Source organism: Pollachius pollachius, assembly GCF_949987615.1.
Source record: "Pollachius pollachius genome assembly, chromosome: 7".
Classification (NCBI taxonomy): domain Eukaryota; kingdom Metazoa; phylum Chordata; class Actinopteri; order Gadiformes; family Gadidae; genus Pollachius; species Pollachius pollachius.
The window spans coordinates 7809196-7827391 of record NC_136940.1 but is presented as its reverse complement, the minus strand read 5'-3'; the positions used below and the strand labels follow the sequence as shown (position 1 = coordinate 7827391).

At 44.6% G+C, this 18196-nt stretch overlaps 1 protein-coding gene across 2 annotated transcripts in view; it reads left to right on the top strand.

Annotated features, from left to right (window-relative positions):
- The first annotated feature begins 7324 nt into the window (after nt 1-7324).
- The window catches only part of atp10a (ATPase phospholipid transporting 10A), a 41091-nt gene continuing 30219 nt past the window's right edge, over nt 7325-18196 (top strand). For both annotated transcript variants that reach the window (XM_079739164.1, XM_079739165.1), the window contains exons 1-6: nt 7325-7951; nt 10167-10371; nt 11510-11595; nt 15717-15823; nt 16133-16264; nt 16951-17081. In XM_079739164.1, the coding sequence (XP_079595290.1) occupies nt 7530-7951; nt 10167-10371; nt 11510-11595; nt 15717-15823; nt 16133-16264; nt 16951-17081 (1083 nt within the window). In that variant the 5' untranslated portion in view covers nt 7325-7529. The remainder of the gene's footprint in view (nt 7952-10166; nt 10372-11509; nt 11596-15716; nt 15824-16132; nt 16265-16950; nt 17082-18196) is intronic.

The window sequence follows — 18196 nt, the reverse complement described above, 5'->3', positions numbered from 1 at the left end:
GAGGTGGGGTGGGTTTGGGGTGGTGGTGGTGGTGGGGAGGGAGGTGGGGTGGGTTTGGGGTGGTGGTGGTGGTGGTGGTGGTGGTGGTGGTGGTGGTGGTCTGGAGGGAGGTGGGGTGGGTTTGGGGTGGTGGTGGTGGTGGTGGTGGTGGGGAGGGAGGTGGGGTGGGTTTGGGGTGGTGGTGGTGGTGGTGGTGGTGGTGGTGGTCTGGAGGGAGGTGGGGTGGGTTTGGGGTGGTGGTGGTGGTGGGGAGGGAGGTGGGGTGGGTTTGGGGTGGTGGTGGTGGTGGTGGTGGTGGTGGTGGTGGTGGTGGTCTGGAGGGAGGTGGGGTGGGTTTGGGGTGGTGGTGGTGGTGGTGGTGGTGGGGAGGGAGGTGGGGTGGGTTTGGGGTGGTGGTGGTGGTGGTGGTGGTGGTGGTGGTGGTGGGGAGGGAGGTGGGGTGGGTTTGGGGTGGTGGTGGTGGTGGTGGTGGTGGTGGTGGTCTGGAGGGAGGTGGGGTGGGTTTGGGGTGGTGGTGGTGGTCTGGAGGGAGGTGGGGTGGGTTTGGGGTGGTGGTGGTGGTGGTGGTGGTGGTGGTGGTCTGGAGGGAGGTGGGGTGGGTTTGGGGTGGTGGGACGTGGGTGTATTCAGGGAGAGCGAGATGCTAATTCAGGCCTCCCTTAGCTGCTCATGTTCTGTCCAGATCAATCTCTCCTGCGTTGGTTGGTCTCCGCCCGCAAGCGCTCAGTGTCTCAGGAGTTGACGATGGTAACAGAACCCTGTTCAATTATAATGATATGCATGGAGGGTAGAGGAGTATTACAATGAACCAAGTGGGAATTATGATGATTACTCATCAGAGCTTTGTTTGTTTATCTGTGTGTGTGTGTGGGGGGGGGGGCATGTTTCTGCATATTGAAAGCAGGATAGTCTATCCAAGAAGTCTATTCAATCCAAGATGTCTGCGGTCTACCTGTAGGACTCCTTAAGGAAGAGGCCCCCCTCAAAACCAAAGTTTCTGCCTGCCGAATGACTTAATGATTCAATTGCAGTATCAGTCATGTTTCTGAGGCTTCTTGATCAAAAAGACACTTTCAAGTAACGTTAGACTTCCTTCGTCAACGATCCTCCTTTCTCATGGCCATCACTCTTCGACGCTAGAGGCTGGAGGTTGTCCAAACCCCGCTCTAGCTCCGCCCCTCCTTCACCTCCAATAAAGGGTGACCAGATCTTCCCATCAGACCTGAGTTCAGTTCTCTCCTTGCATTTTCCGTTTTCTTCCGTGTTGATGGACTGCACCTGAGGAACACTTGAGGTGTGCCAAGCTGCCAAATATCTCCTGGTTACCAGGCAACAGGAACATGCTATTCTCAGTCTCTCACTCAGTACCCATCTGACACTCCTCTCCTTCCAGTTCAATTATTCAGCCCTGGAACGTCTTTATTTGTCCGAACTAAGAGTGTTCCCGGAGATGAACGTCTGCTGCGAGATGTAAGGAGAGCGATCAACGCTAGCTGGCTCTACCTCAGAGGCTGTGAGTTCAGAAAGCAGGAGAAAGCAGGAGTCTTCAAACCCAAACACCACTTGTACATTGGCCTGCATTAGACGACTCCCCCTCTAGGTTTAACCAATGCTACTGCATTGCACAGCCTCTGGTCATCTGCCGGTTAAGTGCATTTTGTGACACACCTGTCCTCCAGTTATTAAAACCTGGAAGTGTGTTTACCTGAAAGCTTTTATTAAAGGTAGGGTCCGGAGGTTTTATTGTCCTTGTATGGATGTATATATCTACCAAGGTTCTCTCTGGTGAATGTGTGGAGATGTAGTGTGGTGAGATGTTGTGTGGATCAAGAATGGAGTGCGATAACACCGTGAAGGTTGTGGTTGGGAGAGTTGGATGCTATCCAGAGAACAGAGGAACTCCCACTGAACCCTTTTATAGCCAAACACACATGCATGCATGCTCTCACTACACACTAACACTGACACAGATACACACACACACGCACACACATACACACGCATGCGTGCTCTCACAACACACTCATGCAAAGACAGATACATATACACACACCCACACACACATGCATGCTCTTACAACACACTAACGCAAAAATAGATACACACATATACGCACTTGCATGCTCTAACACACACTAACACTGAAACAGATATACACACACATACACACACACACACACACACACCTACACACACAAACAAATACACACATGCTTGCTCTCACAACACGCTAACGCAAACATGGATAAGCACACGCACACACATGGGCACACACATGCATGCTATCACACACACTGACACACACAAACATGCTCTCACAGACACTTACACTGATACACACACACACACACACACACACACACACACACACACAGACAAGCATGCTCTCACAAACACTTACTCAAAGACAGACACACACACACACTCACACACACAAACACACACACACACACACACACACATACATGCATTCTGTCACACACACTAATGCTGACACAGATACACAGATTCACACACAAACACACAAACACACACACACATACGCATGCATGCATGCTCTCACACACATTAACAGAGACACAGATACACACACATATGCAGGCTCCCCCCCCACACACGCACGCACACACACACACACACACACACACACATACACACTGGCATGGACACACACACACACACACAGTCACACTGCTGACATTTCAAGGGTAGTGTAGGGGTGTGTGAGTTATTACTGGCTGGGGTAGCATGCCCTCTTCTGGCTTCTGACTGCTGTGTCTGACGGAGCTGGACGGCTACGCTACATCTGGCTAACATAATATCGTATAATAATGTATTTCCCCTTCACACCATGTTTCCCCTACATAAACTAAACTCTGTGGATATGCATGGCTGACGGTAGCCTAGTTTATATTAGCATGGCTTAGTTTTCCACCTGTCTTTTTAGATATTTTAGTTTTATTTCAGTCTGTTTAAAGGTAGCTTCAGAAGGCCAAATCGATATCACTGTTTGATTTAATGATCCTTTTTAAGTGTAAACGTGTTTTTTTGGGACCCCTACAGGTTTGGTTGGAAGTGTGTGATTGTTCTAGAGCACACCCACTCCTATCCGGGAGTCGATGTGTTAATTAATTCATTTTAGAGCGTTCATGGTGTCATACTTTGTGGATATTTTCTTTAACACCTCATCTTGCCTACAGGGAAGTGATCATCCTAGGGGGATTTCAGGGGGAAAACACATTTGTATTTTTTATTTTTTGAATGACTCTTTACGAAAGAGTATTTTCTTTGTCTGCCTGCACTGCTCCATTCCAAATCAAACCTACTCCTGAACTCACTTAAATATCTTACCTCTCCAAAGTACTGACGTTTTTACAAATATATTTACTGTCCAAGGATCACATATGAGCCAATGGATCCAACCTGTGTATGCTTTAAATATATTCTTTCAAACACTTTTAAGTGAGATACTTAAGTTGAGTTTTTGGCAACAGCATACATTTGTTTTATTTTCATCTACTATAATATTGGCAGGAGGACTTGAACTTGGATGAAAAGTTTTCTGAAGGGATATTAAACTTTTACTTGGATGGCGAACAGGAAGGTTTTGGCGAGCAGTGTCCGTGGTCTCTGATTGTTCATGACACTAAGGGATTTCTTTCTTGCTGCATATCTAGTCATTCCTATTTCATAATAAAACAACTTTGCTGCTCTTGTCATTTATCGGCCTATACTCAAATATAATTATTTTTTAAGTTTGCAATTGGTCACTTTATTCAGGATTATTAAGCCTTCTAGGTAGGATTTAAATAATGGAGTAGGATTTCTATGGTTCCGTGAGGCCAAATACAATTATTGTTGCTATTAGAAGGGAGATTGACAGTGTAATGAGGGTCCCGGTAGAAAAGGTTTTTGGTTCTGGATGCCCCCTAACTCTACCTGCCCCTTAATCATGTCTCTGTATGCACTGTCTATACCTACACCTTAATGAGCAGTCTCTGTACTGGCTAACCAAGGGGTGGGCAATATTTTTCATCGGGGGCCACATAAGAAATTCTAAATGCCTTTGAGGGCCGATGAAAATCGGTCATGTCTTAACCATTAGATTGGATTATAGAAAATATATTGCTGTAACTCTTATAATCATTTGTAATTAAAAGTTACTACAAATTAATGTGAATACAATATTCACCATGTGCACAACAGAATTACAGATTGTACAGTTTGGTTTACAAACAACTCTATACCTTTTTTATTATACCAATCTATCTGTATCAAGTGCACTGAACTTGAACAGGTGTATTGAAGTGCATCCACACTTGATAATGTGTCAATGTGTTAAGTCAGGTGTATTTCCTGATGTGGCTATATACAGCACAGCTTACAAGTGTTCTTCTGCTGCTTGTCTCAATTGTTTACAGGCCTGTACAAAATGCTTAACCTACAATTTGTTAGCAAAATTATTGGGAAACTTTCTGGCAGCAACTTTCTAGCAGCTATAGCCCTATCATTTCCCAGTATGGATCTAGGTTACCCCACAGTACCAAGATTATCAAGGTTCTGAATGACATTAATCTCAACAAATATTCTTGTAAAGTCTCCTACCTTGTGTGACTGGAACTATCTTATGGATTTGTTAAGGTTGAACATAATTATTAATAGACAGACTTGACAAATGGTGGGGACCCCTTCTAATGGCCCTGAATGGGTTCATGTCCTACCTTCAAGACTGATAGTATTTTGTATCAATAGCTGTACATCAGAGAGTCTCCAAGCAACGTATCAACTAAAGATATCGTAAGGATCAGAGTCTTGGTGTCAAAACATGACCTCAAGAAATTTGTGCATGCTTTTATCTTTTGCAAGCTAGACTTCTGCACTGGACTTTTCAAAGGTCTGACTAAGACAGCCATCAGACAACTTCAGCTGATCCAGAAAGCTGTGGCGAAAGTTGTTACAAGGAACAAAAAAGCATGCATATAACTGCAGTTCTCAGATCACTGCATTGGTAACAAGTTTCTCACAAAATACTATTGCTTGTCCATAAATAAGGGTACTGTGTAGGTCCAGAATACTGCTCAGATCTCCTGACCTAGTGAGAACCTTGAAGACCTCTCAGGTCAGCGGGTTCTGGGTTACTTTCTAAAGTCCAAACTGAACAAGGTGAAGCTAACCTTCAGATGCCATGCTGCTCAAAAGTGGAACTAATTTCCAGTAGAGCTAAGACCTGAGACAATGCTGACTTATTTTCAAACAAAGCCAAAACCTACCTTTGTGCCATTACTTTTAATACATTTTCTTCAATCAAATGTATTTCTGAGTTTGTTTCATCATTCTTTTGCCTGTTTGTTTTTATTGCTTTTATTCTTTGTGTGTTCGCTTACTTGCTATTATTGTTTTTATCGTTTGTTCTCAGTGTCTTTGTCTGTGTACTCTGTAAAGCACTTTGGGTTGCCTTTGTAATGGTAATTGTGTGCTCTAGATCAATTTGCCTTGCCTTACACTAACCGGTAAAAGAAGAAGTACATGTTGTAGTAGTATAGTGATGGTATTAGTAGCAGAGTGTTTCTTCCTTTATGTACATGACATGTAATGAAGAGGTATGGGATCATTAGCAGTGTGGCGTCTGATCCCCCCTCTCCATCAATATTCTGCAGTCATCATTCACTTATGTATGGACAGCACAGACCTCCAGGTGGGATGGAATTATAATGGCTGATTAATGAGAGCTATCATTTAACATCCCTCTCCTATATCACCTCTTAGGTTGAAAGATAGATTTTGATTGTATAGCGTTTGCAGCATTTAACACTATGTTGTGTGTTACAAATCGTCCAAAGAGATATACAATTAGTCATTTCAGACGCTTTCATCCAAAACTGTTTACAGGTGAGAATAATAAAATCACACCATCTGTATATATACAAAACATTCCCACCGCTGCACCACCCAGATTTGTTTTTTGTGGTGCATGGTGCAAATTACTGATGATAATGGTATCAGCGTGCTGAAGCATATGCTTTCAGCCCCATAAGGACACAAAGGGACACCTATAGCAGTCATTGGGATGAAGGATCCTCAGATAAAGGGGCCGGGGAATCGTGAAATCTCAGCACTTAGAAAAAGAAAAGGACATTTTGGCCACTTAGCCCACAGAAGCCCAAGGGGTGATAAATCAAACAACTATCCCAGTCCGTCTGGGGCAATTTGCCGCCAGGGCGATCCAGCTGTTGGGTGGGAAACTAATGGGGGCGTGTACTTGTGGCATCTACGCGAGGGGAACAATTCAATTTGCACTTGATGGATGGCTGGAGTGGGCTGAACTTGAGAGGGGGCACGCTGAAATACTCATAGCACCCGGACACACACAGGCATGGCCTGCAGGCCATAGGGCACAGACATGCATGTACCCACACACACACACAAACACACACAGACACACACACACACACACACACACACACACACACACACACACACACACACACACAGACACACACACACACACACACACACACACACACACACACACACACACACACACACACACACACACACACACACACACACTCCCCCCTAGATGGTTTATTGCAGGGGAGCGTACAACAGCTTTGTGCAAATTAATAAAGAACATAATTAACAATTATTAATATATAGTTTTCCATTCTTAACATGTCAATTGTACCTGAGATCTATTTCAAGTACAGTAAAACTAATATGTTTTATACCTTTTTACTATGTATTATTTTTTTTTTGGTTGGTTGGTTAGTTATATATAAATATATAAACATAGGAACATAGGAATATAGATATAGAAAAAAAAAGTTTGGTATTATTATCATTATTATTATTATCTTTATTATCATTATTTTCATCAACATTTCGATTAAAGAGCGCCTGATTTATAATTTTTTCAAAACTCAGATGACACAAAACGGAAACTACCGTAACAGTTGCAAGTTGCAACAAAAACCGACGCAGAGTCGTGTGATTCATGGGCAGGTCTACAAGAGGGCAGTCGCATGTTTAATAATTCCGCATCAACTCTCAAATGATACCGCGTGGCACTTCCAGAAAAAAAGCGACCTGGGTCGGACCAAGGAGGGGCATGCGGGTCATATTTCTCTCAAACCGAGACCCTTCCCCCTTTGACGAACCCCATCTTTGTGCGGAATCTGCGCACATTCACAGATCTGTAAACACAGCCGCGACCCGTACACGCATCTTCAGATCGCATCCCCATGATGCAGAGATCTGCGGTAGGGCTCCTGAAAGCCGATGTTGTTTCTACGCTCCCAGCATCCTTTCAGCGACAGTAGGGGTGAAAAAATACAGAAAAACACAAGGCAAACGATTCCTCTTTACTTGCGAGGGACCGACATGGACGAAAGCGAGTGGATAGTCGCTTGAGCGAGAATGCTGGAGTCATTCCGCCCGGGCTGGGAGTATGATCACCTAGTACTTTGCGGCGTTAACACGGGGCGAAAGAAAAAGTGTGGAAAAGTTTGAGACAGGGAGCAAACCAAACCATGGCGCCTGAGAGCGAAGAAGCCGGGATGGTGAAAGTAAAGGTTAAAACGCAGAAAAAGAAGAAAAACAAGGAGAACAAAACACGGATCGTCCACGCAAACATATTGTACGATAATGCCAAAGGAGAGGAGAACCCAAACAGACACTTCTCAGACAATAAGATAAAAACCACCAAATACACTCTCCTGTCTTTTCTGCCAAAGAATCTTTTCGAGCAGTTCCACAGGTTCGCTAATGTTTACTTTGTCTTCATCGCTTTGCTGAACTTCGTGCCCGTTGTCAATGCGTTTCAACCCGAACTTGCCCTGGCTCCGGTGGTCTTCATTCTATCTGTGACCGCAATCAAAGACCTGTGGGAGGACTACAGGAGACACCGATCCGATACAGAGATCAATCACATGGACTGTCTGGTGTACAGCAGGTAGGCCTGATCTCCACGATCGTCGAAACTGACCATCGAAACCATCGAAACTGAAAACGAATGTTATAGTTGATCAGTAGCAGCATGTTACTACTTGAACCCAAATATCATACCGTGTGTGGAAAACAATAGACCCAGTGTGTATGCTAAAGGCCTAATATGTTTGCTGAAGTCCTACCATTTCTACTATCAACCATCGCGACACACTTTGGATGTGTCAACTTTGGAGGAACTTTTTGAACAAATTTCGCTTGCGTCTCAAAGCAGTCTTCGCTTTTCTCTTCTGCTGTGGGTTTTCAATTGGGCATTGTCACATAGCGTAACTTTTAAAACAACATGTTCTATGAATACTTTTTACCTGGTGTGTGTATATATATGTATGTGTGTGTGTGTGTGTGTGTGTGTGTGTGTGTGTGTGTGTGTGTGTGTGTGTTCGCTTATGAAAAGCTGTCCCTGTTTGCTCAGTGAGCATAATTCACACTCATCAAAGGACTCTGTGTTTGGTGACTTACCTTCTTTTTTTAAAGCCAAGGTCTAATGGCTATAGCGCTGTTCCTCAGGCCATATCATAATTCATTGTTTAGTTCCCTGTGGTCGCTATTGTGCGTGGCACCCCATTCTGAACCTTAAAGTGCTTAAAACTACTCATAAAGTACTGAGCAAATGCTATATTGCACGTCTATATGGAGTTCAAAGTGGATATGAAAATAGTTTGTGCATGAGATAAATCTCTATTCAGGACCGTACAACGCATATCAAACACTTCCATTCACCGCAAAGGTATTTTATTTATAAACAGGAAGATAAATAAACGATGGACCTCATGTTTATGATAGAAGGAATTCCAGCCTTATCCAAAAAAGCTATTTAGATAGACTTTATTGTTTTATGGAAGAGGAGTTAATCCTAAAGCCCATGTTTCAACCCTCCCACCATTTGTTATGATAGAAAGATTTTATAGAATACACCCAAATGAGTTATTAAGTTCTGAAACATCTTTTGGAAAGAAAAATCTTTCGGGTTTTAAAACATCTGTTGGCTTTTCCGGAATGATCCTCTTCAACAGCAAACACATGTGTATCCACGCAGCAGCAATACGAATAGGAATCTCTCTCAGGTGCGAGACGGGAAACACATACTTTCAGCATTACTGACACCTGCAGTAGACTGTTGCTTATCTTCTCGGAAAATAGATGATCATTTGTATGAACTAGAGCTAGAGAAGCAATGATGAAAAGTGTGTGTGTGTGTGTGTGTCATTTTTATTGCAAATATTACATACAGTAAGTTAAATGTAATTTATAAGTTAATTGATAATTTATTTTTAATGCCAATAGTTCAAAGAATAATCATATATGTTTCTTGGTATAGAATTAATCTTATTCAGGGTACCTGTACTTTCTGTTTATGTCAACGTTGGGAATTCCAAGCACACAATGATGCAATATGAGGCAACAGGTTGCTAGGAAAGTCCCTGTTCTCCTGCCCAACCCAGGGGCTTTAAAATCACCTGAAACACAAAATAGGCTGTTTAGATACCGACAGGAGAAATTGGAGAGTTTTTAGACGTCAAAGCTTTGGTTGTGGATAAGGAGGAACGTCTGATTTCCAGAGAGGTTTATCTGTGTAGAAGAATCTAGCCCCGTAATTAGCATTAACATCAACAAATACGGATCAGTTCTCCAAACAATCCTGGTCTTGTGAGGGAGGGAGATGACCTCTATTGAGACTGTTAAGTTTTGGTACACAACCAAACTTCCTGGGTGTTGTTGCGAAATGTAGATAAGGTTATTTGGGTGGATGAGGGAGGAGCCTTCAGTCATGCTTTTCGGTTAGTGCAGTAATTGATCGAGTAAGGCGTGTGGTGCGAATAGATAAATAATGCAGCAGTATTTTATGTATAGCAAACCCACTGAAGACCATGGAAATGAATGTTAGGGGTGTAGAGGAAAAAAGGAAGGTGAAGTCCTGTAATGCTGTGATTAAGAACCTAGAACAGCTAGTGCTATTCATCTGTGTACAGTCAGTGTTTATGGCAGTTTGTTTTCTTTATGGTTTGGTTATGATTAAACATAAATAAAGGCGCATTTCTCCCCAAGGGAAAGTACACTATCCAGCGAAAACAAACTTGCCCCATTTTTCTGCTGTCAAAGCATTAAAAGTAGAAAATGAAACAAAGTGAAACCAAAGCTGTTGTCCTCCCGTCCCTTGGCAGACCGGAGAGGCGCTACCTGGAGCGGTTCTGGAAGCAGATCCGGGTTGGGGACTTCATCAGGCTGCGCTGCAACGAGATCCTGCCGGCTGACGTTCTCCTGCTCAGCTCCAGCGACCCAGACCGCCTGTGTCACATCGAGACCGCCACGCTGGACGGGGAGACCAACCTGAAGCAGAGACAGGTGGTCCGCAGCTTCTTCCACCTGGTGAGACCACCGCACCTCCCCATGACTCCATCACCTCACTCTACTCAAGACTACATCCCCTCACCCTACTAATGACTCCATCACCTCACTGTACTCGTGACTTAATCTCCTCGCTACCTCACTCCCATTCCGCCAATCACCTCCTTCACAACTCATCTCAACCCCTCCTCCATCATCTTTCCCTCCCCTCCTCCATCTGACTCTAGCCTCAATCTTACATCCCCTGATCCCCACCCATCTCATTCACCTCACCCTCCTCACTCTGAACCCTACAGCTCCACATCCTCCATCCCCCCCACCCCTTCGCACCATGGAGTCGATCACACAAATAAATCGATGAAGATTTTTTTTTTTTGCTTTGCCTGTATGTTGCCTATTTGGCAAAAACTGTAAATATCATGATCGGACATCATAGTGAGTAGAGTTTTAGGAAGTCAAAAGATGGAACTGTTTTTTGCAATCCGATACCCTTAAAAGTCACAATCTCTTCAAATGGGGGTTTCGTTTTTTTCGTTCTTTAAAGGTATTTCTTTGTATGTTTAAAGAGATTTCACGTGTCTATGTGCTGGTGTATTCAGCTGGATTTTGTCTCTTAGCTCATTTTAACTGGTTACCAGTTCACAGATCACACCTTGGTGGGAATAAGCTGGCTCCTCATTAAAAACTCTGCTAATGACCACTTTCACTTCACACTCTTAACAACTGCTTTTTGATCTCCTAACCTATTAACTGCCTGATGTGTTGAAATGTAGGCCATTCGGGCCACACTATGAATACAATGACACTATTAATAACGTGATTTGTGATTTTATATTATACAGATGAGTCTTTCAAGAATGAATCCTTACCGATTAACCAACAAAAATAAAATGTATTCTGAAGATACACTATTTGGTGGTCACTTTATTGCAAAGGTTCTTGCAAGAATGTGATTCAGAGTGCATTCATTCTTAACATGAGCAACTGGACCCCCTGGAAAACGGAAACTTGGTAATAACGTGCACAAGAGAGTGTGTGTGTGTGTGTGTGTGTGGACGCAAGTGTGCTTAACAGTTAGATAATAAAAGGAACAAGCCTTTAATTTCTCTCACTAGAGTCTTCTATGAGTTAACTAACCCTGCTAAATCCCCCTTTTCAGGACTGTGAGTTTGACCCGTCCAAGTACAACGGCGTAATCGAGTGTGAAAAGCCCAACAACGACCTGAACCGATTCCGAGGCTACATGTGAGTAATTAGTCATTTACAACCCTCTCGATCGTTTACAAGTTATTTATAAAAAAGAGGTGATTTGACACTTTGCATCCCCATTTGTATCAAACAATTGCTGTTTTGTTTTGGATTGTTTTGGGTTTGTTGTTAATTAGCTGCCACTTTTTAGGGCCTTTTGTGTTCTGCAATCAGGCCTTGGTGTGTGATGGAGGGTCCGTAGAGCAGGTTTCTCTTTGTATGAGACGGTTGTTGACAGGTGATGGGGAGGTTATTGTATTGTTCTGAGTAGAAAAGCGCATCACATTTTGACTTTATAATTGTCTTTTTTCGGGTAGGTTAATTATGGCTCAATACTAATTTATGCAAGCATCATTATAAAGGTCCTTGTAGCCTTATCTATGAACATGTGGGGTTTTCTCAACAAACTGTTGTACGGGTGACTAAATATTTAATTTCTGCTGGTCATCACTCATGCTATATTTTGTCTGTTTGCTATGGATAATGGTTTTAGAAGAGAGCAAGAGGAGACATGTATTTAATTATATCCGCCTGTCAGGAGTGTAAATGGCTGTGGCAGAAATCCATGCAACGGACGTGTTTCTTATCTTATTACAACTTAGTTTGAATGTTTTTTTATCAAGTTCGGGGACACATTTGATGGATGATCGAGACATTCCCTAATCATTCTTGAATATATATATATATACACACACACACACACAAAGTCCAGACTCTTGCTTATTTTCACTTTGCAATTATCTGCCTGTACAGCTAATCTAAATGTAGTTGGGTTGTTGTTAATCCAATTTTGTTTACTGCTAAGCTAATGCTATTGTTTATTGCTAAACTAATGTTTTTCTGTATTGCTACTCATGAAATTGTTCTATGTTGGCAAGCTTTATGTCGTATCCTGGTTTCTGTTGCTGAGCCAAACTTTGTTTTCTGTATCAAGCTAGGTTTTTTCTGTTGCTAATCTAAATGTTGTTATTCTGTAACATGCTTAATGTTTTCTGTTGCTAAGATACATGTTGTTTTCCATAGCTAAGCTTATTGTCACAGACACGGTCATGGGTGCTCTCTCCATCTTATTCTATCATGGCTCTGTCATGGAGTTTCCTGTTTTCATGATGATTTCATTACACCCAAACACTTGACGCTCTTCCCAGGCAAGGTTTCTTGGATGATTTCATAAAATTGTATAATTAAATAGAAATCATTTATGTCACTATGCAGTCAAAAAAGCAATCTTTTCAACAAGCTTCAAACTGCGGGTAATTTTGTGATGAACAAGAAACATATTTCAGTTGCTCCCTTGAATTTTCAATGTAATTAAGGTGTGAAGTTTAAGTGCATCAGCATCTATCTTTTTCATTTTTTTTTACTGAATCCTTCCTTCCAGATATTTACCTTTTCTAAATGAACTGGGAATATTTGATCAGAGTAAACATGGGTGTATGCAAGAGGCTAGGTAAACATTTAAATAATTATGACTTAACTAGGTTTGGGAGTAAGTCAAGGCATTTTATTTTCTATCTTGATTTTAACCTTAACCTCCGTTGACCTTCATTGGGTTTCTATTCTGTTTCGGCTGGTGCTGGGGAAGTGTTTGCTACACGGACGTTGATGTCATCAGGGTAAGGGTTGTGCCACAAGTGAAGGAATATTTGAGGAATCTGGGTTCGGATGGTCTGTTCCTCTTCCCAATGCAAGCTTTCTGCTGCTTTACCTACAATTTGGAGACACACGTCACGCTAGCCTACGCCTTCTTATGTTCTCACGTGTTGGCACATGTGGCATTGAAAACATGTCACACGTGTGTTTTTGTGGTTGCTCTGTGTCGTTGTACAGGTGTACTCTGAGCTGGTGCTGAATGCATGTTCTCCTGAGGCACAACATGAGGTGATGTCCTGAAAGTCGCCTGGGGGAGAAGAGGAGGCATGAGGGAAAAGCGTCAGAGGGAGGAGGAGGAGGAGGGGAGTTGGGGAAATGGAAGAGGAGCAGGAGGAGGAAGGAGGTTCATGGAAGAAGTGAAGGAGGGGGTTGAGGAGAAGGAGAAGTGGGAAGGTTGGTGGATGAGCAGCAGCAGGGGCAGGAGGAGGACCAGGGAAGAGGAGAAGGGAGATTAAAGTATTGGGAGAAGCCGGTGATAAAGAGGAGGGTTAAAAGAAGAGGAGCTGGAGGAGGAGCAGGGAAGAGGAGAAGGGAGATTAAAGAGGAGTATTGGGAGAGGCGGGGAGTACAAGGAGGGTAAAAGAGGAGTAGATGGTATGTCTGGTGGCGGACATACCCGCTCTGTCAGCTGATCTTGACCCATGTGATTCTGACTGTTGGACTCAGCTCCGACGGAGACCATACGAAACAGCCGTAACTGCGTTGTTAGGAGACATGTACAAGCACACAATGGCCAGGTTGATAAGATACCTGAATCACGGGGGAGGGTCAGGGTGCGGTCATCCACAGCTGACCCTGTCTCCAGTGTTTAGTTCATTACTGCAGCCAGCAGCCAGCAGCCAGCAGCAGCTGTAGCCACTAGAAGCCACTCTGTCTGGGGGGGGTGATTAATTCACCGGGGAGACTCTAAGGGGTGCTGCACTCTGGCTGATGTCCTCCCCAGGGACGGACATTAATCTGGAGAGGCTGTATGGCGACAGGTACAGCAGTCCCAGTGGCAACCTGCTAGCTTACGCTGCCCACTAATCGTTTGTTCATTTCTTTCAAGAGCATGACCACAACACAGGTTCAAACATATCAGTATTACAAAGGCCTGGGACAATTCCCCTAAAACACTTCTAATCCTGTTTTTTTTGTTGATAATAGGATTAAGATTGGTTTTGCAATCCTGACCCAGTCCCACACAATCACACTGGAATCATTTTTAAATGTGGTAACTCCAAATTGATCCTGTTCATTAGTCAAAGCTTACTCCCAAGAGGTGTTGGTACTTCCTGGGTGGGCGGGGTTAAGACACAGCCATGTGATTGGCTGTGACAAGCATGATGTACTAGGGGAGTTTTGAGGGGTCAGGGGTGAAGCGGTACTCAGGGTTTGAAGGTATGTGTGTGTTTCCCGAGGGGCCGTTCAAACATCAGAGCTGCCGTGTACAGTTCTGTGAGTTGCAGTGCACACCGGTGGTTCTCGTGTACGCTCGCTGTTCTGTGAGAGGGATTTAGTGCTGAGACGGGGGTTCCGTTTGGAGAACAACGACGACTGTGATCCTCAGGGCCTGATCAGTGGAGGCGGGGCGAGTGACTGCAACCTCAACTCCCCTTTTTCAACCCTTTTTGTTAATTAAAAAATATACATTGATTAGGTTTGTTTTATGTTGTGTGAGTGTACGATTTTGTGTGAGTTAGTTATTTGTTACTTTGCTGTTGTTTTTACTTTTCCTCCATTCTATGAATTGTATGAACGAATAAATGTATCGTTGTGGCTCAATATGTATGAGGATGGGGAAATGTACAAATGCAAAGTTTAGTCATTTACCTCGCTTCAAACCAACAGACCATTCAGAGACAACCATTCCTCAATGCATCTAGTTACAATACAACTTCTTCCAGCGTTTTTCTCTGTGGTTCTCTTTGTGTCATCATCTAGTGTGGTTCTCCTAGCGTGGTTCTCTGTGTGACTTAAGCATGCTTCTGTGTCTCCTAGCGTGCTTCTCCTAGCGTGCTTCTCTGTATCTCCTAGCGTGTGAGTGGTTCTCTGTGTGTTTCCTAGCGTGGTTCTGTGTGTCTCCTAGCGTGGTTCTGTCTCCTAGCGTGCTTCTCTGTCTCCTAGCGTGGTTCTGTTCCCCCTAGCATGGTTCTCTGTGTGTGTCCTAGCGTGGTTCTCTGCGTGTCTCCTAGCGTGCTTCTCCGTGTATCTCCTATCTTGTGTCTCCTAGCATGTGTCTCCTAGCCTGGTTCTCTGTGTGTCTCCTAGTGTGTGTCTCCTAGCCTGGTTCTCTGTGTGTCTCCTAGCCTGGTTCTCTGTGTGTCTCCTAGCGTGGTTCTCCATGTGTCTCCTAGTGTGTGTCTTCTAGCGTGGTTCTCTGTGTGTCTCCTAGTGTGTGTCTCCTAGCGTGGTTCTCTGTGTGTCTCCTAGCCTGGTTCTGTGCGTGTGTGTGGTTCTAGCGTGGTTCTCTGTGTGTCTCCTAGCATCCATGGCAGTGGGAGGAAGTGTGGTCTCTACAAGGAGAACCTGCTGCTGCGCGGCTGCACCATCCGCAACACAGAGGAGGCTGTGGGCATCGTCATCTACGCAGGTCGGCATGGCAACGTCTCCTCTATCCCCTTCACTTTCATCCTGTCCTTTTGCCTCCTAATCCCCTGACCCCAGCTGGTAGCTGTTTACTATTTAGTCCTTTTTCCCAAAGACCTTAAGATGTGTTCATGGGCCAAAAACAGGCTGGGAACCGCGGGCCCAAGTACACCCTATAATCATCCCATGGCCTGTTACCCTTCAGCCATTTGACTCTTTTATTGTTTTTTATCCTTTCTATACCATTTGATCCCCCTCCCTCTTCATCCTGCTTTATCCAAATGTTGTGGTATTTACTCCAACCCCATCCCAGGTCATGAAACCAAGGCCATGCTGAACAACAACGGGCCACGCTACAAGCGCAGCAAGCTGGAGCGCCAGATGAACGTGGATGTGTTCTGGTGTGTCATCATCCTGCTGGTCATGTGCCTCTTCACCGCCATCGGTGAGTCACGCGTCGCGCACCAAACACCTGGTGTTCTGTGTTGTTGTGATTGTGGAGCGTTGGTGGCCTGTAGTGGCGTTGTGATGGATAAACCAACCCCCCGTTGTGAAGTTGGAGGGGGAAGAGGAGAGACGAGGTGACGTGAAGGAAGGTGGGGGATGAGGTGGAGAGGATGGTGGGAATAGGGGAGGAGGAGAGGTGGGTGGGAATATGGGAGGTTGGGGAGGGAGGATGAGGAGGATAAGTAGATGGTGATGAGGGAGGTGGGTGGGAATGGGGGAGGTGGTGGTAATTGGATGAGGAGGAGCGGTGGATTAAGAGGGGCAGGTGGTCAGGGGGAAGAGAGGGGCAATGAGGAGAAGGGGGTAGTGAGATGGAGGATGGAGGGGTCCGACAGAGGAGGGGTTTGAGTGATGGGACTGGGGGGGGGGGACTGGGGTGAGGAACAGGAGGGGTGGAGAGGAGGGTCTAAGTGGGGGGTTGACAAGGAGGGGGTGGAGGAATAGCGGACGTTTGGAGCGAAGTGATCGGAGTGCTGATGTTGGGGTCCCGTATCCTGTGTTTTGTTTGTGGTTTGTCCCATCGATGGCGACAGCTAACTGACCGTGTGTGTGTGTGTGTGTGTGTGTGTGTGTGTGTGTGTGTGTGTGTGTGTGTGTGTGTGTGTGTGTGGGGTGTGGTTTCAGGTCATGGCCTGTGGCTGTTTCAGTACGGTGATAAGAGGCCCGTGTTTGACGTCCTCAGCCCCGAGGGAGCCAACGTCTCGCCCGGCCTGTCGGCGGTTTATCTCTTCCTCACCATGATCATCGTCTTCCAGGTAGTGGTCGCGCCAAGGTTGTGAGAGAGAGCGAGAGAGAGAGTCACATTCAAGTCACCCCCTGTCTTCCACCATGTGAAATATGTTTTATTCGTGGGAAAAGCTATTTTTATTCTTTTCTGAAAAAGCGTTAATCATCCTGAAAGTTGTTTTTGGGATGTTTGTATAGCAAAAGGTCATTTCAAATGTCAGCCTGTCCTGATAAAAAAGATTGAAAAGTTTAAATCCAGATCATCAATCAGATGATGACGAATCCCTGAAGATCCCCGTTCTGGCCGTGTGTTTCCTTATGAACGGTAGCTGTGGAGCGACTAGGACTAATTAAGACTGAATATTACTTCTTAAGGGCTGATTATGGTTCCACGTTTAGCAACACTATGACCACGCAGTCCCTTCGAAGTCATGAACCTTTATGGTTCTGCGTCGGGTTAACTTGTGGCTATTTATGTCCGTGGTAAAGAGAGAACAAATTGTTGGTCTTTGTCGTGCATGCTATTACTTTGCAATTGGTCTACTACTAGAAGATTCTAGCAACTTGAAAGCAGAATATGACTCGAACAATGTGCAACAAAAACAGAAGATAGGCTGCTATTTGGTCGTCGTTGTCCATTCTGGTCAAGTCTACGATGACCGAATAAAAAACGCCTCCACTTTTATACTGATTACTAGCGTGTACAAAAAAGGTTACGGCTATGAAAGAAAAAGTTAAATGTTTTGCCTTTTTAGATTTTTTACATACAAAGCGTATTGCCGGAAATTATGTATTTAGCGGACGAATCACAGCCCTTGCGGGTGCGTCGCCTCGACGCAAGGTTACAACTTTTGGGCGGCACACGTCAGGCCCTTGATGTGGACGCAAGGAGGGTCGGCAAGGACATAACAGGTCCGTAACCCCCTTGTGCTGCGTCAACGTGGAACCATAATCCCCCCTTTAGTCACCCAAATAGTGAATTATTAGAGATGCATGTCGGGTTAGGACATTTTGCTCAATGATGCCCATCCCCCCCCCTTCCTATCAGTGGGTCTTCCCTCACCTGAACGACCCGCTGTACAGGGGAACTGGAGCTCAGCTGTCCTCATCTGGGGTCACAGCTTCGCTGATCACAACAGAAGCT